This window comes from Pyxicephalus adspersus, chromosome 1, assembly GCF_032062135.1.
Source record: "Pyxicephalus adspersus chromosome 1, UCB_Pads_2.0, whole genome shotgun sequence".
Lineage (NCBI taxonomy): Eukaryota > Metazoa > Chordata > Amphibia > Anura > Pyxicephalidae > Pyxicephalus > Pyxicephalus adspersus.
Window position 1 is genome coordinate 86749254 of NC_092858.1, and position 23393 is coordinate 86772646.

At 38.3% G+C, this 23393-nt stretch overlaps 1 protein-coding gene and 1 long non-coding RNA gene across 2 annotated transcripts; one reads left to right on the forward strand and one right to left on the reverse strand.

The window, feature by feature from the left end:
• The first annotated feature begins 304 nt into the window (after window positions 1–304).
• PPM1D (protein phosphatase, Mg2+/Mn2+ dependent 1D) lies at window positions 305–18948 on the forward strand. Its single transcript, XM_072417126.1, has 6 exons — window positions 305–1086; window positions 6161–6386; window positions 9164–9288; window positions 11848–12032; window positions 12979–13218; window positions 15546–18948. Exons 1-6 carry the CDS (start codon window positions 708–710, stop codon window positions 16074–16076), a joined length of 1686 nt encoding a protein of 561 aa, XP_072273227.1. The 5' UTR covers window positions 305–707; the 3' UTR covers window positions 16077–18948.
• LOC140334865 (uncharacterized) lies at window positions 18626–23384 on the reverse strand. The gene is made up of 2 exons (XR_011921629.1): window positions 23178–23384; window positions 18626–19856 (listed from the first exon to the last, which is right to left on the reverse strand). It is a non-coding gene; the product is annotated as an uncharacterized lncRNA (long non-coding RNA).
• Between the last annotated feature and the right edge of the window lie 9 nt (window positions 23385–23393).

The following is a 23393-nucleotide window of genomic DNA, read 5'->3' on the forward strand; positions in this document are numbered from 1 at the left end:
GTATACGATATTGGTATTTATATGGCGCCAGCATATAACGCAGTGTTGTACATTACATAAGGGTAACAAATGACAGATACAGTGACACAAAATGGGACTCTGGCCTGAGGAGCTTACAATCTAATATAAAATAATTACAAGACATCATTTTATACTATGATACCATAAAGCTGACATGTTTTGCCCCGGGTGTCTGTTGCTTGCAGGGTCCCACAAATGATTTTTAAACCTCGTTCAGTGTTTTTATTAGTCTATAGCGGTGTATTTGCTGTTACAATGGTTTCAGAGGTTCCCTCACTCCTATTTCATGTCTCTTTTCCACCATCAAAGATGGACGCGCGCCGCCCTCACAGAAACTTCGAGAAGCAGCATCTCGCGCCCTCCCTAACCCACTGCCCGTCTGTTTCCCAGAGCCGGGGGCTTCCCCTCGCGCGTGACGTCACGGCGCATGCTCAAGGCGTCGGGGCGGGTATAGGAGTGTGCGTGCGGCACAGCTGAGTCTTCCATTGGGCTGCGTGATGTCACGTCGGTTGTCGGACAGGTCGGAGCAGTGTTGAAAATAAACAATAAGAAGCGCGGGTGGCGGAGCGAGAAGCCGTAGACAGGCGAAGAATTTCTATTCCCAGCCCCCGGAGAAGCTCCGCGTTTGTGGACGTTCGAGGCTTAGGCTGTTATTCCCGGGACGCGGCAACAAAGGCAGAGGGGCAATGGAGAGCCGGTTCATCCTGCGGGTCAGCGTCTCCTCAGACCAGGGCGGAAGGAAGTATATGGAAGATGTGACCCAGGTGCTGGCGGAGCCGGAACCGGGGGAAGGAGAACTTTCCTGGGAAGAAGAAGACGAGGAGAATTCCCCGAGCCGGACTGCAGCTCACAGCCGGGGCTCTGAGGGAAGGAGCGGCCAGTCTGTGGCATTCTTCTCGGTGTTTGACGGACACGGAGGGCGGGAGGCCGCTCACTTCGCCCGGGATCACTTGTGGGGTTTCATCAGGAAGCAGAAGGGGTTCATGTCTCGGGACCCGGAGGAGGTGTGCGCCGCCATCCGCAAGGGCTTTGTGGCTTGTCACCATGCGATGTGGAAGAAGCTGCGTGAGTGGGGGCTGCTATGTAGATATGGGGGGGGCTGCTATGTAGATATGGGGGGGCTGAGTACATGGGGGGGCTGCTATGTGGATATAGGAGAGGTGAATAGGTACATATGGGAGGGGTAGATGGACGGTGACCATTACAGCATTAGTTCTATACAGGTCAGCAGGCGGCGATCTGTCAGAGGACTCCTCACTATTCATTCATTAGCTGCCTCGGGTTTGACAACCCCCCCCAAGTGAACCTGTCACCGCTAATCAGCAGCATTGTATGACAGGCTGCTCATTTCCCTCCATAGGAGCCTTTGTACCATGCAGAGCTCTGCATGCAAATCTATGACAATCCAGCTTTAGTCTTTGCCTATATCCCACAATGCAAATCCTGCCCCCTTCTATGAGTTGGTGATGCACATCACAGGCAGGCTGGGGCTCATATCTGGGGGAGCATTTGGGACAGCCATGAAGGTTGTGTTGTTGCTGTTCCCCCTGTATGTGATCTGTGTTTCTGTGGATGTTATGTGTTTACCATTCTTATACCTGACATCTGCTCACTCTGCTGCAAGCTGCTCATCTCACCTCTCCATTGCGAGGATGGAGATTGGATCCATGCACTCTTATTTCAATGTTTTAGGAGCAAACATTTACACTGAACCTAATGTTTTATGGACATATGCAGGTTGACTTTTATTCGTTCTATCAACTTAATTTGGGGTGCACAGCTAGGAAACGTTTCGGTGACGTTTCTAGGCAGTGTTACGCCTTGATACTGTTGGGTCTTAATGAGGACCTTCCAATTATATTTTATTAGCTGACATATTATGCAGCATTTTCAAAGTCCATAGTCATAGTGCTTCAAAGGAGATCACAATCTATTAATAACAATTAAAAAAACAAAACACATATCAGTGTTTACATGTGAATATAAAAGACATGTTTTGAGCCATTTAAGACCCGCGGTCAGCTGTTGTGATCTGCCATAGGCTGAACCCAGCTAATCCAGCTTGTTCTATTCATGTCAATAGGAGAGGTCAGGAACCATTTTTTAGACACAACTGCAGTAAATTAAGACACCGTTTCCAAAAGTTTTCCAATCCAGTTTTGGACTAATGTTGTGAAGAGTTGCCAGGGCATGCTAAACTCCTTACCTGCAGTGCAGCATCTTCAGTTCCACATGATGGGTGTGAAAGGGCCCTTGACCTTTTTTACCCCAAATCTGGCTCAAGGTTAAGCCCTGCACCATGTCATCCATCTTTCATGGCGCATCTCAAATGTCAACTCATTTTGTGAAATCTGACCTAACCTTAACAGTAAGCACAGTCATTGTTTTTGTACTCAGCGTGGGTATAGGGAACTAGAGTCATGTTTAGGCAAAAACAAACTGATTTGAAGGTAGATTCTGTTACTGGTTACCATTATTTTCCTGTTTCTCTGTTTTCTATTTCTTTATTTGATCCTGCTAGTAATGCAGTTGCTGACTTAGGCACAATATGGAGCTCCCAGTGACTTTGTGCCATAACTTGGAACTATTGCTTAATAATTGTGCCTTATGTTTGGCATGGCTGCTAAAGGGATCGCTGCAACACTGAGAGATGTCTGTTACTGATACATCCTCTCCAGGTCTCCTACATTCAGATTGATCATCCATCCTCATCTTTTTACTGAGCTGGGATGAATGCTGAAACTATGCATTAAGTGGTTCATGCTTGGCACTTACTTTTGAACAAGCACCCAAACAGTAAGATAGAAAAAAAATTAACATAACACATTAAATATTTACTCACCCTTTCATGAAGTCTAGAGACGTCTTACATTTCTTTTTAAAGTGGAACTAAACTAAGCAGAGAAAAAATGTGAACTGACATGTTCCTTATTACAGAAGGGACAAGCAATGCCTGTTGACCATCTTTTTCTTTCATGTACGCTGAGCTGCGTATCACCTGTCCCTTCTGCATTAAAGGACTTGCCTGGTCTCAATTTAATAAGTTTACCTTCTTTTTAATCCAACACCATCCTCGCCTGTGATTATGCCCAGCATAAACATTCCACATCACCTGGGCAATCCAGTCATTTCTTTGCTCCAACCCACATGACCGAAACATATATAACCCCTTTAAAGGAAAAAATACTGTATTTTACTGTATTTTCAGTTGCATGAAAGTTTGCTGTCAGCCTTTTTTATTATACTGTCTTTATGTCCACTGTAAATGTTTGTTTCTGTAGTTTATTATTTTTAATCCAACAATCTGATATCGGTTGGCCCATGAGATGCTGGTTGGCCTCTATCTATCTATCTATCTTTTTCACAATCATTTTACACTGACTGTAGAATGCTGTAATATTATCTCTGACTTGTGTGCCATATCAGTGCTCTTTCAAATCCATTGATAGTTTAAAAAAATGAAAATATTGTATGTCTGATAATATGCTATCCTTTGGAATGACGTTGTTTGGTCTGCAGTCCATATGCTAAAATGTGCCTGTTAGGCTCTTTAGATTTAAAACAGATTGTTGTACTTTTTTCTGCACAATGTTTAAAAAAACAAAAAAAAAAAAACACCCTTTTATTATTGAAGCAAACTGGTTAATAATTTCTCCTTCTAGGAAATGTGTTAAACTGTTGTGTACAAGTCTTATGTTATTCAAATAATTGCAGTCTTGAAATCGGCTGTCTTTTTCCTATGTATAAGAACATTATCTAATCTGCTCTTTCTGTGCTGAAGCACTTCAGCGGCTGACAGGATTCTTGCCAGGACATGTCTGCATGAGTAGTTTCATAACCAGTTTACTGAGCTCGTATTGTCCAGGTGTGTCTAGCATCCTTGTGTCACCGGTGTCCTTTCTGTTTTTTACCTGTGTACCTTTCTGATGACCTACCAAGGAGATAGTCTTATCCTCCATAAGGGACTGGAATAAGTGGGTGGTTAGTAGTATGCCAACCAAAACATTAGGCTTCTTTTTCCTTTTTTTTTTACTTCCTGTAACATAGGATTTTTACTAAAAAGTCTATTTAAGAGCTTTGTTACAGGGGCAATGAGGCAAACTACTGCAGTTATGAAATGTAAGCATTTAGAAGCCTTTGAAACCTTTTTGGTGTATTCAGAAGCAGAGGTGTTCAAACGGTCAGGTAAAAGCTCTGACATTTCCAGGTAGTGTTGAGTTTGCCTCCTGGCCCCACACATTCCAAATGGCCGCCATTATTGTGAGCAATCTCAATAGGAATAGAAGGCTACTTTGTAGCACTATTTAGCTGTCAAAATGGTCTGGGATTAATATTGTGATATGAGAGTTTAAAAAGGCTGTTGCAGTTATTTGCAGACATCTTTAGAATGTAATTTCCTTTTTAATATTTGTGATGGGTTTGAAAACCTTGTACTAGGGCACATGATTGATGATATAGAGGGAGTTCGCATTTTGTTCCCTTATGGTGTTGGACTTTTGGACTTACAGTGTTCTGTAAAAGTCATCATATGGGCTCAGTTCCATTACTACAATGTTTGGTTGACATATATTTTAATATAGGTAAATTGTACTGTGCCCCACTCTAGAACAGATAAAAGAGAAAGCTCATTGTCCATGTGGATCAGGCAAATTGCACAATCAGAAAATATAATTTTTAGGAACATGGAACATTGAAAATTGTTTTTTACACAATTTAGGAAAAAGATAGTGTTGGCAACTTAGTTTGGAAGGGTAACTTTAATACCCTTTGGACAGTTTAAACCCTGACTTACAACAGAAAAATAAAGTAATATATGCATACAGGTAGTCCCCGTGTTACATACGAGATAGGGATTGTAGTTTTTTTCTTAAGTTGAATTTGTATGTAAGTCAGAACAGGTACATTATTTTAATAAATGCAATTAGGACAGATGTTTGTCTCAATATATTATTAGGCAGTGTGGTGTCGGTCACTGTATACAATCATCACTGTGAGTTATTCACAAAAAAAAAAATCTTCATGGAGCCTAGACATTCATTAACTTCTGGAGCAAGCTGTGCTTTTATATGCAAAAAGAAACAACTGCAGAGTTTGCCTTGGTCATTAAAGAGTTACAAGAGGCTGCAGAAAGAGCTCAGTGCCCTAAAAACCCCCACAACCTCAGCTGTGTTTAGCAAAAGATTTCTTCTTCACCCCTTCCTATCTAGAAGGCATCTGTATGCCGGATGTCCTTAACCCGGGGACTACCTGTATTGTAAATATATTGCCTTCTTTTATTGACAACATTTACCAACTGTATTTCTGGCAACAGCAATGTCAGGCCCATGGCTCCTCAAAGTAGGGGACTGTCTTCATGAACTAGGGCTGTGGTGCACAGTATAGAGGGATTGTACCTTTGCTTTCCAGTATGATCTAAGGAGACATACGCTGGCACTAAGCTGCAGGGCTTCCTGTGCACATGACCATTTTACAAAATGTATCCTAAATCAGTAATAAATACTGGTTTTATAGTATTGATACATGCACATCCTCAATCTTCTCATACAATTAATTCCTTAGTCAAATGTTAAGGACTTTTGAGCACTCTTAGTTGTCAGGTTCTACCTGGCCTAACCCATGCTTTTTTGAACTCATCAGTTCAGTTTATTTGAAGGGCTATTTCTTGACAGCAATACATTATCTAGATTATCTGTTTTGGCAAAAAAGCCAGGTCCCCCCTGCTGTGTAACTTTCCTGTCTCAAGGCTGAGCAGATCACCCAAAGTAATATGTAATAGTGTGTGTGTGTGTTTTCCTCAAGATCAGGCTAAATAGATCCTAATATGACAATTTAGTAAAGCAATAATGTATATTGGCTCTGCCTGTGTTGAAGTGCAGTCATGTAGAGGTACTTGGACAAACTAGCATCAGTTTTCAGTATCTTGCCCTCTGACTGTCAAAACTTTGCTTTTTTGTATGTAGCTTTAACACAATGTTGTCTGGTGATGGGCCAGCAAGTCTTTGCATTAGCAATCGAGGTCTGTAGGGCTTGAACACTCTACAAATTTTTATTTATTTTTTTACTTTTTGGTGAGCTGTATAATTTGATATTGTAGGCACTTCATTGTGTATAATCAACATGTTGTCTTCTCTGTTTTTAGCTGAATGGCCAAAAACAATGACTGGGCTCCCTAGTACATCAGGAACTACAGCAAGCGTTGTCATCGTGCGTGGAAATAAACTATACGTTGCCCATGTTGGTGATTCTGGTGTTGTATTTGGGATCCAGAATAGCCCTAAAGAGGCTGTGAAGGCTTTGGAAGTGACGCAGGACCATAAACCTGAGCTCCCCAAAGAGAGAGAAAGAATAGAAGGCCTTGGCGGCAGGTATTATGAAGTCTTTGGTCTTTTACTGTGCTGTTTTAACAATTTACCCCAAAGTATGTATCAGCATTTTCTAAATTAGAGTTTGTCTTAAAGCAAAATAACTAACTAAAAAGAACAAGGATGGAAGCAGGCTGTTGTGAGCCTCATACTTTAACATAATAAAGTAATTCATTACAGAACTGCTCAGTAGATTTTGTGCAATCTAGAAATGTCTTGCCTAATTTCTGCCTACAAAAGGTATTTTTCAATGACCGATTACTCTCAAAGTCTGAATGTAAATAATACACAGTTGGTTGTCCTAAAACAAAAACAAGTTATTGCAGTCTGGGGACAAAAAAACCATCGCATATACCAATCGCTTTTTTTATCACAAACAATTTTACCAGTTTTTGCCTTGCCTAGATGCATCTTGCAAGATCGATGTTGGTATTCTCCTTTTCAATCAGGCAAACTGAGAACTGTTTTAGTACAATTTTTACTTGTTAAATGTAACCTTTAATTTTTAAATGTATACACCGTTTTTTCCCCAGTAAACTATAAGCTGGGTGGGAAGAAGCTGTAGGCAGGTGGTGGCCCACTGTATTGTGAACTAACTTTTCAAATAGATTTGTAAATGTTGCCTAATGTACAATAGTAATCCAACCTGCATTGGTTATGTAGGCTACCTCAGCTCTCAGTAAATGTAAGGGCATACGGAGGCGAGCTAGACTTTATCCATATTATGTATCCACATTTAAAGGTTTTGTTTATCTTGGAATTGTTTTCCCTCACATGGTTGGGCTCACTTTTCTGTTGCCTCCTATGAAAAAATAAAAAACTCATGAACTGCCAGTCAAAAATTAGTTTCAAAGATCAGTACACCTCTTAGTTGAACATGCATGCAAAGTCATCTAATCTGCACCATCTAATATTCACCCGTGAATTGATAAAATAACTTTGGATCATAAAATCATGATTGGGTGCAAATCAGGCCGTTCTCATTGTGTTTGACTTTTAGTATGTAGGATGCACGGGTGCACTTTATTTAAATATTATAAAAGGTACCTATTCTAATATAATACTGAATATGCTATTGATAGACTATATTCCTCCTAATGTGTGCATTTAGGAAACAATATATTTCATAGGTTGACCTTTATCAATAAACTGGATTTAATAAAAGAACTGCATCCCAACAATAGTTTTTAATCTTGTATTTATACATTCCATTTATACATTTTTATTAGTTCCAGAGAGCAGTGCACAATTTAATGTCCCTAACATTGTCTAGGCCAGGGGTCGGCAACCTGCGGCTCTTTAATTCAGTCTGTCGGAAGCTATTCTATCTCTCAGCCTGGCTTTTTACCACACCCCTCCCCCGTGACACTCGAGAGCTTCTGACGAACTGAAGACAGTGTGTCATGGGGAAGCCAGGCTGAGAGATAGAATAGCTTCCGACAGACTGAATTAAAGAGCCACAGCTTCACAAAAAGCCAGGCTGAGAGATAGAATTGGTGCCTAAAGGTATCTATATTTCTACAATAAAATACAAAAGTGGGCAGTTTAGCAACAATACCTTTTAAAATCAAAATGTTTGTACCTGTTTCACCATTACAGAATTCTGAGGAAAATGAAATGTCATCTAATGTTATCCAAACTTTCTAAAACCATGCAAAGCCATCGCTCCCATTGAATTTGTTTGCTCAATTGTTTGTTTTGTTTGTTTGTTTTTTTCCTCCTAAAGTGGGGGGAAAATCAGGGTGCGTCTTATGGTCCGAATGCAGAGGTACAGGGGCATATTTTTTTACTTACCTGTGTCCCCGCCGGTCCCCGGCTGCGCCGATCTCTGCCTGTTCTGTGATCCAGCGTGCGGCACTTGTGCCCGCCCACGAAGGCGGCGCCGATTGATTTGATGAATGCCGATCGGCGCCGCCTTCGTGGGCGGGCACAAGTGCCGCACGCTGGATCTCAGGGGAAATCAAATCAATTTTTTTTTTCTTGTTTTCCCTTGTGCGGAAAACCTGGTGCGTCTTATAGTCCGGAGCGTCTTATGGTCCGAAAAATACGGTAAATGTTTACTTGTTTTAATTTTTTACTTAAATAATAGGTAATTATCTAATAATGCCATATATATATTATCTAATTTGTTGTGAAAAACACTACTTATATATGAATAAATAGATATTTTTTTCTTATGAATAAATAGATTAGTTTTTTTTATCAAAAAACTTTATTTATGCGAGTACTATTTATTGTTGGCAAGAAAAAATTTTGCGGCTCTTTAAAAACTTTGAAATTTTGTAAATTGTAATTTTTGGCTCTTTCGACTCAAAAGGTTGCTGACCCCTGGTCTAGGCTCAATTGTAGGGTGAAGCTAATTACCTAAGTATGTTTTTGGGATTTGAGAGGAAATTGGAATTCCCTATGAAAACCCACACAAACTCGGTAGAACATAAAAAGGACTTTTATTTAGCTCGCTCCCACAGGTTTCTCCTCTTCTGGTCTATCGCTGCTTGTCTCCTTAAGCAGCTCCATGCAGCTGTTGTAGCACTGATGTCCTCTTCAATGTTGAACAAGTAGCACTGCATTGTAAATGAGAATGCCAACAGTTTTACTACCTCACAGAAAAAAAACAGGGAAACTGGTAGCTTTGAGCAACTCTAACTTAATTTGATTCTCAAAAAAAAAAAAAACCTAGAAACTGGTTACTTTTTTATATATATCATTTTTCTTATAGGGAACAATAAGACGTTTTAATTGCTGTTTTCTTGTTTGTTTCCCCCCACCCCTTCATATAGTGTCATTAATAAATCTGGTGTAAATAGAGTGGTTTGGAAAAGGCCGCGTTTAACACACAATGGTCCAGTGAGGAGAAGTACAGTCATTGATCAGATTCCATTTCTGGCAGTGGCTCGTGCCCTTGGTAAGTATTCAGCTTTAAATCGTGTATAGCACATACTTGGGAATTTTTCTCACATTCTGTCTTTTCACTTTCCTGTCTTTCTCGTACTAGCCTGTGTTTATATATGAGCACACTTTTGTTTAGTTTGTACAGTTTGAGATTTCTTTTTTCTTCCCATGTGTAATTTAGGTGTAAGAATAATTCTATACATTTACCTGTTTATGCTAAGGAAAACAAAATTTAAATTCATATAAATATGGATAATTTACTACTATTGGGCATCAGACACAAACTGATAAGCATGAAGTTTGGAGTTCCCTTAAAGAGGAACTAAACTCAAAAAAGTCCCCCATATAAACAAAAATACACATGCCTTCAATGCTGCAGGGCAGTCTGATTCATCCAGAGGTCTCTTCCTTTGGGTCCAGTGTCGTCCTGGCATCCTTCTTCGGGCCGGCGCCATCTTCTCTTTTTCCGGGTTCTTGCGCAAGATCAGGTAACGTAGCTGGGAAAAAACTTGCCGATCTCGCTGCGCATGTGTGAGATGGGCAATTTTTTTTTCTTTTGACAAAATTGCTCCTTCTGCGCATGTCTGAGATGCTCTGGCATGCGCAGAAGGTGCACCCAAGACCTTCCAGGGATGTGTGATGTAGGTATCCTGGGAGGCTCTGCGCTCCCATTCCTTAGAATTAGGGGGCAGTGCTGTTTTTTTTTTTTTTTTTTTTTTTTTTTTTTTTTTTTTTTTTTTTTTTTTTACAAAGTGTTGCAAAAAAAAAAAAAAAAACTTTAGGGTTAGGGCTGTCTACCCTTTTATGTAAAGTGAAATTTCTGAGTTTAGGTATGCTTTAAGAAACTTGCAATCACCGCAAAAAATGCCAATTGCCTGGATACATAGCTGATCTTTTGGCTTTACTACAAACCCCTGAAACAAGCATGCAGATAATTGTTTGACATTACATGAGGTATACTCATTTAGGGTCAGGGATTCAGAAAGTAATAAAATCAGAACAATCAGCTTATGTGGGAGGATGTTTGAACCAGGTCAGAAATGGCAGCTAACAAAATCTCTCTGTGAAGTACCTGCTTTATGTATGTCTTATAATTGGTATTATTCTTTTTTTTTTTTGAGGAATGTAAATTCAGTGGTCCCACTACAATGGTGTATCAATTTATTGCTCCTAATTCTTAGATTTAACCGTTTAACATTAAAATAGATTGTACAATGTGGCTTCAAAGTGTATTGCTGGCTGGTCTTTGGCAACTGTATCAGATAGCTCATCTTTTTACTAATTTTAGAGCTGTATATAGTGTGGAAATTGTACACATCAAGCTAACCAAATGTTCCAGGACTTTCTTTTTAAAATTGAGATTGAGAGATTTTTTTTAATGTTCTCTGTTTTTTTTTATTTATTTTTTGTTTGGTTTGGTTTATGGCCTGCACACTATATGCACAATATACCTGCACAATATACAAACTATTACGTTGTGGTATGTGCTAACCTTGCACAAAAACAGGTTGGGTATAGTGTAAATGTGTGTCCCTTGCATGGGTAGGCGCTGCTGTATGCAGAAAAGGGTGCAGTCTTTTGGATATTCAAATAGTGGCTTTAACTTACTGGGGATTGCTAAACACTTATTAGGATTTTTCTTACCATTATATAATAAAGTGAATATTGGGTGTTTGTACCCAGCTTGGCAGAAGAGTTTATTTAAAGAAGAAAGGGATGGAACACAATGGGTAGTAATACAGGTGCTTTGCATGGATCTGTCTAAGTAGTTTTATAAAATCACTTGGGTACTGAAGTCCTTTTGACTATATATCTTGTACATTTTACATTGGGAAAATTGCTTAAAAAGGCCTCTTGTGTTCCATTATTTTGCTTTTCCAGCATTAAATAATCATAATTTAATTATTCTTTTTTGTATAATTATTGTCTGGTCAAACTGCTTAGTTTGGTAAATAAATGGTACACATTTTTTGTGTAGGAACTGTACAGTCCTTTTTATGTGGACTCAACGAGAAATACAATCTTTTCAAAATAAATTGTGCCCCCTATTTATTAGATGTGCGTGCTGTACATTATTATGATGAAAAAAAAACCCTCTCCATTTTAGTTTCATAGATCAAGTGTAATTTGTAGAAATATTGTTAGGGTTGCTTTGAAGTCTGTTAATTGGTCCACAGCTCAGATTATAACTAATGGAGTATATATTCTGGTGCAGGAAACCTCTACATTTCATTGTGCCCATTTCATCCTTTATTGTGTCCAACAAATGAACCAGTGCAATTATGGAGGTCCTTCTTATTCATATGTTGAAGGCCTATTGAGCTTGCAAGTATTTTATTGGATTGTATAAGGACAACAGCACTATACAAAGAAGCCTGTGCAAATATTGTGATAAACTGCAAACTCTGGCAGCATAAATAATGTTAATTGTGTTGTGATGCTGTACAATTACTCTCATTCAGTTTTTTACTTTATTATGGAAGAAACTCAAAATACTGTATTTCTATATATGTAAACCTTCGCATCACATTGTGCAGGAAAATAATGTAGAATAATGTTCTCTAATTTTTAGGTGATTTGTGGAGTTACGATTTCTACAGTGGAGAGTTTGTGGTTTCCCCGGAACCTGATACAAGTGTGCACACAATCGATCCACAGAAGCACAAGTTTATCATCATTGGTAGTGATGGCCTTTGGAACATGGTCTCCGCACAAGATGCCATTTCATTGTGTCAGGAGCTGGAGAAGTCTTCATCTGTAAGTAAACATCTGTTATTACCAGTAAACATAACATTTCTTTCCCCTAATCATCACTTTTTTTTTTTTTTTTTTTGCAGCTACTTCCTTTATTATATGCATTCACTTCACTAATTGCTGAACACAATTCCTTAAAACTGGTTGGAAAATTATGACAAAGTAACTTGTTTATTGTCTTTCATTTATTAATTGGGTTTACATTTACTTGTAAAGTGACCTGGTAATTATATATTCTGTGCTGATCTGATAAACTATCTTGGTTCCCCTGCCGTGCTTTGTGGTTCTTCCCTGTCACTCCTGTGTCATGAAGTGAAATGGTTGTCGAAAGGAACTACTGAGCACTGCTGGGTACCAAGATCAAGACTTGTTTGTTTCTCGCTGGTCTGCAACTGAAGATTTCTGAATCAATGTAGGAAAGTTAAGTTTTCCATCAATTCTTTTAGAGGGAGATTCATATATCCTTAGGCTAGGTTTTCCATTGCTGGAAAAGCATGTACATGTTAAACTGTGCCAGTTGTACCAACACAGATGCAGCAATATGTCACAATGACACATTTGGTTTGTACTGTAGGTCCAGTGCATGGAACCCTGAGGCCATTTCCTGCACTTCTGCAGCTGCCATCTTCCTTTTTTTGTTTTTAAATATGCTGAGTGAAGGAATCCATTTTACATTTATGAACTCCGTTGTATGTACCTGTTTGCAGGGTACAACTCAGGCTTTAGGTCTTCGAGCAACAGCTCTTCATATGGTGTGGCTAAATCTGAAAAGTAACTCATAACATGTAGTGAATTTTGTACCAAAGTACTAGCGCAGTCGGAGGCTTAGCAATATCTTCACTATATGCTTGCCTATCATGTTTGGAATTCTGTATACAAATGTGAGTGGTAAATTTTCCTCTGCCAGATGCAATTATCTAAATTTCTATGATATATTTTTGTATTTCAGGGAGAATGCGGCCAGTCATTTGCAAAAATGCTGGTAAATCGGGCACTGACGCAGTGGAGACAACGCATGTTGCGAGCTGACAACACAAGTGCAATTGTGATTTGCATCTCGCCTGATTTGGAAAAGCATAGGTGTTATGCTAATGACGAGCTTCAAATAAATTTGTCTGAGAGGCCACATTACAATAGTCAGGACATGTACCCTATGTCAACATCGCCTTGTTCCACACCACCAGTCAAGGTAAAAAATTTGTAAAATAATTTCCTTAAAGGACTTTTGAAGCATTTTTTTAAACTATTTATATATTTTATAAAAAAAAGTTTTACACCCTTTTTAAAGGGATAAGACTATGGATTTTATTTTTATATTCTGAGGGGGAGTAAATTGTGTTATAATATTGTACAATAGAGATATTGCAAATTCTATCTCTGTAGTTTCATTCCATTGAAAAAACAAAACAAAAAAAACCTTTTTAATATTACAAAATGATTGGATATTCTAAATAAAAAAAAAATTAATTTCCTAACTATAAAATTTTTTTATGATGAGTTATTTATGTAAATGCATTTATTTACTGGATGAAGTATAGTTCATCAAATTAACTGTAGACCCTAGGAGTGATGAGGTTTTCCACACTTTAATTTGCATGGTAAAATGTAAAGTATATGTGGCTTCCCTGGCTCTCAATGATCGTTATTTGATAACAGTATTATTTTAATACATATACTCATTTTAAATCAGGGTGGTTTTCCCATGATTTTTAAGACCAGAAATAGGAGTGGATATATACAACTATTTAAATACTCCATTGTCAAACTGGAAAATTTAATTCATATATACAGCAAAGATGGTGTTTATTTTTTTTTTTTTGCAAACACTCTGAAAATGAAAGGTTCAGCATGCGTCTATCCACAGTTGCATTCCAGTTGGAGACCATCACTGCTTACAACAGCGTGTCTCCTCCCAGCTCTGTCCTGGCAATTTCTGTGCAACATTGGATTGTGATCAACAAGAACATCGTATTGAATAGAGTTAAAGGTTAAAAGAAACCTCAGACATAAAGTTATCAAGAAGCGTTCTGCTGCAATTCATACATGGAGCAAAGAAAATAGAAAAGGAGTTAGTATGAAGTATTCAGTGCTGAACCCAGAATTTTTTTTAAGCCGGGTGGGAAGAAATTGTAGGTGGGTGGCAGCCCCTGTATTGTGACCAAACTCTTTAGTAACCACCCAAAAACAGCTGGGTGGGTGCTGAAAAGTGCCGGGTGGTGCACCCAGCTAAAAGGGCCTGGGGAAAACCCTGGTATTGTTCCAAAGTTTAGAAGGGTATAGCTTTCCTAATTAGGATGAAAATATGCAGGCAAAGTAAGTCTCTAACCCCACAGGCCCAATTGCGTAGTATATCTGGTAGGTGTCCTTGCAGTTGTAGGTTCCTCCATGTGCCAATAGTTTCCTTTACTATGCTTTAGTGGATGGAGAGGCTCTCTCCAATCTTTAGGGATGATTTATTTTACCATACTAAGCAAGAATAGTTTTGGTAAACTTCCTAAGATTTTATAGGATTCAGTGAACAGTGAAACAAGTAGCGCCTTGTGGACACTGATATCACAGATGTTAAATACTCCAACTTCAACAGCATTGGACAAGTATTTGAAAGATGGCATTATTGTGGAAGTTACAAATAACTGACAAATTAATAACTTTATATACATATTCTGGTGTTTTGTAAGGACTATTAATCAGGTGCAGGAACCTTTTCATTATCTGTTCACTGTTGTAGTTTACATTCCGAAGCTTCAATGAAAATGGAACGGGGTAGCATTCATAGAGAGAAAAGGTTTTTGAATGAATTTTTTTTTTATAAAATATAAAACGCTTAATGTCTTGAAGGACTATTGCTATTGTAGATCTAGAACTTGCAATTTCAGAGTGTTTGCATGGGAATAAAATGCTGATAGATCAGCTTTAGCCATCTTCTGTTTTTGGGATTACTGTAATTGTGTGTTAGCAATGCACTAGTCAAAAAGTGGACCTATGCAGTCAATATGCAAGATTAGATGTGGGTGAAAAGTGCTAACGTGGCTTGTTTTTCAGATTTGAGTCACATAATAGTTGAGGGAAATTTTATAACCAACAACTGTTGTGGGCTGTAAGAAGCAGAGCATTAAATGATCTGTGGAATTCATCTAGTTTTTTCATATGTTGTAATGTTTTGGTCCATGGGCAAAGTCTACACAAACTGTTCTATTGTTGCACTAATCAATGTCACTATGGATTTAGATACTTTCTGTGACAAAACATTGCAAAGAATATATCTCTTATGGTATTGAGATAATAAAGTGATTCCACAAAGACTGTTGTACTTTTTTATTTTGCATTTATTCTGCATTCTCATGAATCACATGGCAGCATTTCAACTTGTGGGAAAATTTTAAAAAGTATTCAGGCGGCAAGATTTGAAAAAAAAAAAAAAAAAACAAGAAAGTGACAGTGTGTCTCTAAAAAAAAATATTTAATGGCACTGAGTTTTACTGTTTTTTTTTTCTAATAAGTGTCTATTTATTTTAGATACTGGAAGATGATCCATGGTGGAGACTTTCTTTGTCTGAGCCTCTTCCATCGCTTATTCGTCGAAATGCCTTCTCTGATAGCTGTAACAAATGGGGCTGTGAGTTGGGCAAAGCGAAAGCACTTGCAAACCCTTTAAGTCCTTTAGAGGATTCTGGAAAGTCTGAAGACAGCAATACTCAGTGGGCCAGTGGATCTCCAAACATCTCCCCTTCAATATGTCACTTCCCTGGCACCTCTTCAGCTGTTGGCACAAAGGGCACTAAAACTCCAAGTAGTAATAGCTCAAAAAACGAAATAGAAAAACTATCTTCATTGAAACGCACACTAGAGGAATCCAACAGTGGACCTGCAGTGAAAAAGCCAAGACGGACCTTAACTAGGAATAGTGCGGTGCAGCCTGAAGGCCCTTCTACCACTCCAAAGAGAAGAAGTACAGACCGGGTGATCATGAGACGCAGTCTTAGAGGCCAGAAGAAACTTGGACATCCCTTATTACAGCAGCACAGAAAAAGTATATGTGTGTGTTGAATGTGCATTGATATCCATATGCCACTGTTGAAGACTTCACAGAACTTACTGACTATATTTTAAATCACGTTCTCTCATTTCCCAATATTTAAATGAGTATTCTGGTTTCAAGTTGCATTTTTCATAATAAGCAGACAATGGTCTTTACTTCCAGCTGCAGGCATTCTGGTTTTCCAAACCATTAGGTGGATGTGGCTTTTTAGATGGTTGACCTATTTTACATTTTTTTTTATGTATATATACATACACTATTATGTTGGATTCATAGAGTTATTTTAAACTGTACATATGTATGTTGTATAAATTAATTTTTATGCTTTAGTGTATAAGTTAAAGGTATCCGTCAGTATATTTCATCTGAGTGCTGAAGAGAGTAATGCCGAGTCACAATTATGTCCCAAGAATACACAATGCTTAGTGTGATATTTCTTCACATACTTTAACCTAACATCATATGTAATTGGCACGGGGGGCATATTTATTACAGCAAATGTCAGTTCTTTTGTAGTTTTATGAAAAATAATTGTTTAATTTTAACCTATTTATACAGACCTACGTGGACCATGGGTATTTATCTCCTAAACTCTCAATGTACATGCAGATGAAGGATTTCTTTTTTTCTCTTATCAAATACTCATGTAGTGCACATATGTCATCTCCTATCCTGTGTGTACTGGGGGAGTATCCTGCGGCAATAGTGTGTTGGGAAGGTATTATAAGGCCATTTATGAGCAGGGTAACATTTTTTTTAAATTTACCTTAGGTACAGATGCATTCCTCAAAAGCGCTTTCTTTAAAGGATGTCTGAAAGTACCTATGTGTTAGACTTAATTAGCATATTTGCATGTTACTATGTAGGTGGGTGCCTGTAGTTGGCCAGATTCTATAGTGCCAAATCTATTTGCACAAGCATGTTCCCACATTAGGTTTTTACGAGTTAAGCAGTCATAATCAATACCTTTTCTGACTAAGCTGTTGTCAATACTGTGCTAGTTGTGTGAGCTCTAACTTTATTAAACGTAAATGAATATTTATTCCCACATCATGGCACTAAGGGTCTGTTCACAAAGTGACCAAATGGTGTCAATTCTTTTATCTCTCAAAGTTTGAGTGTAATGTCATCATGTGTGGAGTATTTTTACCCCTACCTGACTTAATTTTTTTAATACTGAACTTTGCATTTGATTCTCATTTATAAATACTTTTTGGTCACATCAAATAGCATCATGTGCTGCTCTTGTTCTGGCACTTATACAATGTTGCAATTAACATAACTCACATGGTATTTAAAGGAAATGACAATCTGTGCAATACCATTTCTGTTAATTATAAACTGATGCTAAATAAATCCATACTTGGGAATGTATTCAAAATAACTGGTTTCATACAAAAAATTATTTAGCAAACTAAATATGCCATTTAATGGGAGTGGTGAAAAAAGTGTAATGCTACACCTCCATCTGTTATATTTTTTTGAATTGATATCTTCACGTACAACTACCTTGTGTGAGTTATCTTGAATAAAAGATTACTGTAGTTTGGAACCTCAGGTGTACAGGACAGGAATTTAGTGCTGCAAGTAATGTAGACTCTCTTTGGTAGCCTCAGTGCTCTGAATTCTAGGCCGCCACTGATCTCATAATAAAGTGGCTTGAAGTACAGAACTAATAGTCTGCACCAAGAAGAAAATATGTATTAGTGCAGTAACCTGTACCTACTGACCTAAATGATGAATACTCTGTCCCATTTCAAATTGTCATTTTTGATTTGGTTAAATAGGGTTAAGTATGCAGGGTGTGACCAGTAGCCCTTTAGGGATTCAACTTTTCATAGGCATACTGGCAGTTGAATTATCTACATAAAATGTTCCTCCAAGTTGAAATATTTAGGCTGATAGCAGACCTATCCAACTCCATACTTGGTGATAATGGTAAAATAAACTATATAACACCCTAAATTTGTGCTGGTTCTATGGATCTGACCTATGTAAGTATTTAGGAATGACTGAACCTGGAGGAGGTGGGTGACTACTTTGAGCAATGTCCACAACTTTTTTTTTTTGTGTGTGAACATTTTAAGATATCCCAAAATATAGATTGATATACTATTGAAAAACAAAATATTAATCTAAAAATAAGTGTTTAGCATTTAATACTGATTAAAAACTCTAGAGTTTTCCTTTTAATCCTTTAAACGGCTGAGGGCTCAAAATAACCTTGGCCTAGTCTTAGATAATATTAAAACTTTTATAACAGCACATTCCTAAAAACAGCTGCTATCTTAACCTTGTCCATAAAAAAAAAGATGGACCAAATAAAAACCGTAATTTGGAGAAAAGTTTCTTAACAAGCTTATATTGGGTTGTAAACCTTAGCATGTAATGTAGCTAAAGCAGAGTAAAGCTAAAATTAGATGATACAATTTTTAGAGCATATCTGGATAAAAGCACTTGCAAGCAACTTTTACAAAAAAGAAGAAAATTCCAATATTTAAAGCTAAACTATAACATCTTATATCCAAATGTCCGTTTGCCCGGTTCAGGGTGTTAAAAAAAAAAAAAAAAAAAAAAAAAATAAATCTCAAATGTTGATATATTTAGCATAATTTTGCAGTAGTTTTCCGTGGTCCAATACATATTGCCACTGGCTGGTACCTGAAGATTTGTTAGGTATCATTAATTTAATCGTATGAAGATTTGAGGGGGAAGAAACGTCTTTAATGTGATCAAGCTTTTTTTTTTTTTCGTTTCCCTATTGCTTACATGTAAGAACTTTTCAAAATGGCATTAAATTATTTTAACTGTAATGATTTGGGCAGTTGCCATAAATTACTTTGTACTATTGTGTTCACCTAAATAAAAGCATTAAACAATTGTCTTTTTTTTCATTCTCCTAAAGCTGATGTCCAGTGGACTAGAATCTGTAGCTGGTCAGATGGCCCCACCTTCTTTCTTGGTGGATGGACTTTAGACACTTTTCTTTCTCCAAGCTTTACTGTCTGGAGTCTTCCCCTTTTATTCTTTGCATTTTTGTACACTCAGGACGTAATCATAGGGGGAAAACCTACAAGTTTTTACTGCTTGATGTGTTATCTGTTCACAATGCTTTAACTTTTACCAGGTCTGGCCAAAACTAAAAAACAAATTATTGGCTGAATTGCATTGTAGGATCAGTAACATCAGCTAACATCAGCAAAGCACGCTTGTTTTGTACTTGGAACTGTTATATTTTCTCCACTATCTATCTGCCATTAGTGGTTTTATTTAAGGATGAATTTCCGGGAAATATTTGGGATGTACAGCTGAAATACAAGTGTGTAGTGTCTGAGCCAGATCTTAGCATTGCTGAATGAGAATATACTTAATTACTTCCTAGGGAATCTTCAAGGAACCTAACCAGACCTGGGGCAGTAGATTGTTGTAAAATAGACTGCTCTGAAATAATTTGACACCCAGTAATCTGTTTTAAACTAAATTTCACCATATTCCAAAACTACTACAATAATGAAGGTGAATTCCTATATCATTAAAAAAAAAAAAAAAAACTAAACAGGTAAAAATATACATTTTTAGCACATACAACATCCATGTATTCCTCACCGGCCCACACTTACAATTTGCTCTCTGGTGAGTACAGCGTACAAGAACCATACAGTACACCAGTGTCTCTTCTTTAGTCTTCTGAACTCCTGTGGAATGTTCAACACTCTGGGTCTTGCAGGCCATCAGTAATCCTGACACTCGCTGGTATCCGTGCCATAGACTGGCTTGTTACTGTGCTCCTAAGGATTAGGTGATAGAAATGGAACCTGGTCTTTGAATGAAGAGTATCTGTATTTAAGTACAGAATTCTGCCTCATTGAAAAAGCTATCTTTAGGGAATACCGCGGGTTGCATTCCAGCCTGAGAACATGGCAGTAAGTGATATATTTTCTAAAGCTAAAATCACAGCAGCAGTTGCTCAACCCAAATGATTCTTTTATTCTTGGAGCTTTAAACATTCGTTACAGAAACAAACTAATGTGCTGGGTTGACATTTATTCTTAACTGTATTGTGCACACACCATACCAGTGCAATGCTCTAAATTTCAGATGTGGTGCAACTTCAAACTAAAGCACAGTCAGTATAGAAATGGGCCATCAGCCTGTGTTGCCTACTCTTTTGTTGGACTGCTTTTGGATGTCCCAATTGTCTCAAGAATCCTGTGCCCCTCAATAAATGACAGAGAAAGTACTAAACCAACCAAGGCAATACATTTACCTGAGTTACAGCCACAGTATTTGGCAGAGGTGACACTACCAACAGGCCAAGAAATGTTGACTATCCCAAAACTTGCAATAGGATGTACCTACACTGGGTTGAAGTTTCTTGTAAGATTTAAAATACTCAGGATGTACCTGGGACCTTGCTAGGAAGTTTATACCAGAAGACAGGAATAAGGTTAGTATTGTTACTATACCTTTTCCCTATATTTTACTTTCATGCTGCTATTTATTTTTGAGAGACGAAAGCTTTGTTGAAAGGAATAGTAAAAAGTATATTGTAAACAATGTACGGGTCATAAATTTGCATGCATGCATGCAAGTGCAGGACTCTTGCTACATGCAGTTTGCATGAACTGTATTGAATAAATTGAATGCAATGCTCATTTGGGTTATATGCCCCTGGTGCCTAGACATTTACTTTCTCCCGGAACTGGGAGATATATTGCCAAAAATATCTATTTAGAGAGCTTCACACCTCCTTTTTATAGAGGTCATTGCTCCCTAGGGTCTTCTGGCAATCTAAACATAGCAGAATCCAAAAAAGTGAATGCAACAAGCTTACGTATTAGCATAATAATATACAATAGTGGCAGTATGAAAACTTACATAGACAGTACTACATTTCAACCATTTAAATGGTTCCTTCTTGTGCACGGAGTTTAATAAAAATGGGCCATTGCAATCTAGGATGTATAAACTTGTAATCCCTACAGTAAGCATGTTACATACTCCCGACCTCTGCACTCAGTAAATGCCATACACCTGACCCTTGAACTATGCACCATACATACTTGTTACTTCTGTGCTTTTTGCACTCCTGACACATAGCACAGTGGGCTCAGGTTTTATTTAAGGCTTCTTTAGGCCTTCCCCACTGCATTTTGCCGCACATACTATTTCTTTACTCAGGGTGTCCTATATCCTAAACAATCCTAGCAATGCCCTGGAGTAGGAAGGAATCCCAAGTTTTTGCTGGGGAGCCCACAGATTTATAGTTATGCCCCTCTTAGAATCCTACTGCACTACATATATTTTATATTCAGAGTATTTTGTCTGTCACAATTTTTGCATTGCAGCATAGCATATTGCAGGCCAAAACTTTTATAACTTTTTTTTTTTCTACAACACAGCATGCCATTTTAGTTACATCAAGCTCTTATCTACAGACAAGTATTGTCCCACAATAAAACACAAAAAGCCCATATACACAAGTACTTACACTAAAGCTGCGTACACACTTCCAATTTTTATCGTTGGAAATGAATGACGAACGAACGACCGATTGGCCAAAAATCGTTCGCTAAAAAAGTAACCAACGACGCCGCCGAACGAGGATAGTCGTTGGAAATGAACGACCGGACCGGCGGATCGGACGACGATCGTTGACCATCTATCGTGTGTACGGTCGTTCAGTGATCGTGCATGGTCTGAGCATGCGTGGTGAACGAACGTTCGATCGATACAGGCTGTATTGTGTATATGAGTGTGTGTATGTATGTATGTGTATATATATATATATATATATATATAGAGAGAGAGAGAGAGAGAGAGAGAGAAATATATATATATATTTATTTGTTCCAGCGAAGTTCCTCATCCAGTTTCAACGCAGTTTGCAGCGGTACTTCATCCTGTTTTTTCCAGCGGAGTTCTTCATCCTGTTCCAGTGCGGTACTTCATCCTGTTTAGTTCAAATTTACTTACCTGCCAGTCAAGTATAAATAAGTGACACACACAAATTGTTTAGTAATAAATATTTTTACTAGAAAAATTATATCTATATAAAAATTATATTATATAGAATAATATATATAATATTATCGTGTGTACAATATCTTTGAACGATCGTGTCGTTATCTGTATGTACAGGATCGGTGCCATACGATCGTTCGCAGATATCGTGCAGGATCGTTCGTCTACCAACGATAATTATTGGAAGTGTGTACGTAGCTTAAGCTTTGCCTCGCTGATCTCAAACATCTGTTGGGACCATGAAAGAATTCTGTTTCTGGTATGCAAAAGCATTGCTATGGGGCAAAGGAGAGCTGAAGGTAAAACACAATGTAAAGTTAACATCTGGATGGAGTTTATCCTGCAGTTAACACAAAAACAATTACAACACACTGCCCACTGGGACTTGAGATGCAACCAGACCAATGCAATTCACACTAAGCTGTCCAATGTGGTTTTGAAAATGAATGCACCTGCATCAAGTCAGTCCCAACCAAGCAGGTGAATCAATCTGAAGGTGCAGCGTATGCTTTTTAATGTGTAAATGCATGTTATCACAGTGTCCTCATAGTGGGGAGCAAAAAATCTGCTGTTAAAGGCACTGATGGTAAAACATAAGGGGATTAATGCTTTCAGTAAGTATTTACCTCCATGCCACCTCTTTTTCTACTTTCTCAGACAATGAAACTTCCAGTAAACCCCAGGCGTGGAATAAATAGTATTAAATAAACATTCTCTACAACCTGTGAATGCTTTATCCCCTCACTTATTTATGAGGGGCCCAGGGCTGTCACATGGCTGTAGAATCTGAGATGTAGGCACTGCCAATCACTCCCCCTGGGGCAGGTCAGCAGGCTTGTGAATGAGATTCTAGAGGAATGTTGTTAGTAGGCATATCGTGGTAACAGAAGGAGAGTGCAGCTAAGGGTGACAACACTACCACTACATTAGGAGCTTGTGATTAGCGTTGTCACCCACTTAATACAAAACATTTACATCCAAATGCTACAGAGAGCGCTATTCCTTCTTTTAGGCGTACAAAGCTTAAATCCTGGAAATCACAGATCCCATACAGATCCCTGGCTGTGCCCAGATTAGATCTCTACCGTGCAGTGTATGAGGACGACAACACGTGCACAATCCTCAGCACAACATCTCGCGAGACGATCAGATGTAAACAAAGGCAGCTAGCAGCCGTGTATATGACGGTATGTAAGCGCTGCACCAGAGGGAAGGACGCGGCCCGTGCCCGGTCACCGAACCCCCGAGCTTTCCCAGCACTGCGCCTCCCGCTCCCCGAACTCCATAACAACCTGCCTGAG

Bases quoted from the DNA above. Each gene is read 5' to 3' on its own strand.
- PPM1D (XM_072417126.1), top strand. From the start codon at position 708: ATGGAGAGCCGGTTCATCCTGCGGGTCAGCGTCTCCTCAGACCAGGGC. The intron at 1,087-6,160 runs GTGAGTGGGGGC...CTCTGTTTTTAG, and splicing joins TGCGATGTGGAAGAAGCTGC to CTGAATGGCCAAAAACAATG. The intron at 9,289-11,847 runs GTAAGTATTCAG...TCTAATTTTTAG, and splicing joins GGCAGTGGCTCGTGCCCTTG to GTGATTTGTGGAGTTACGAT.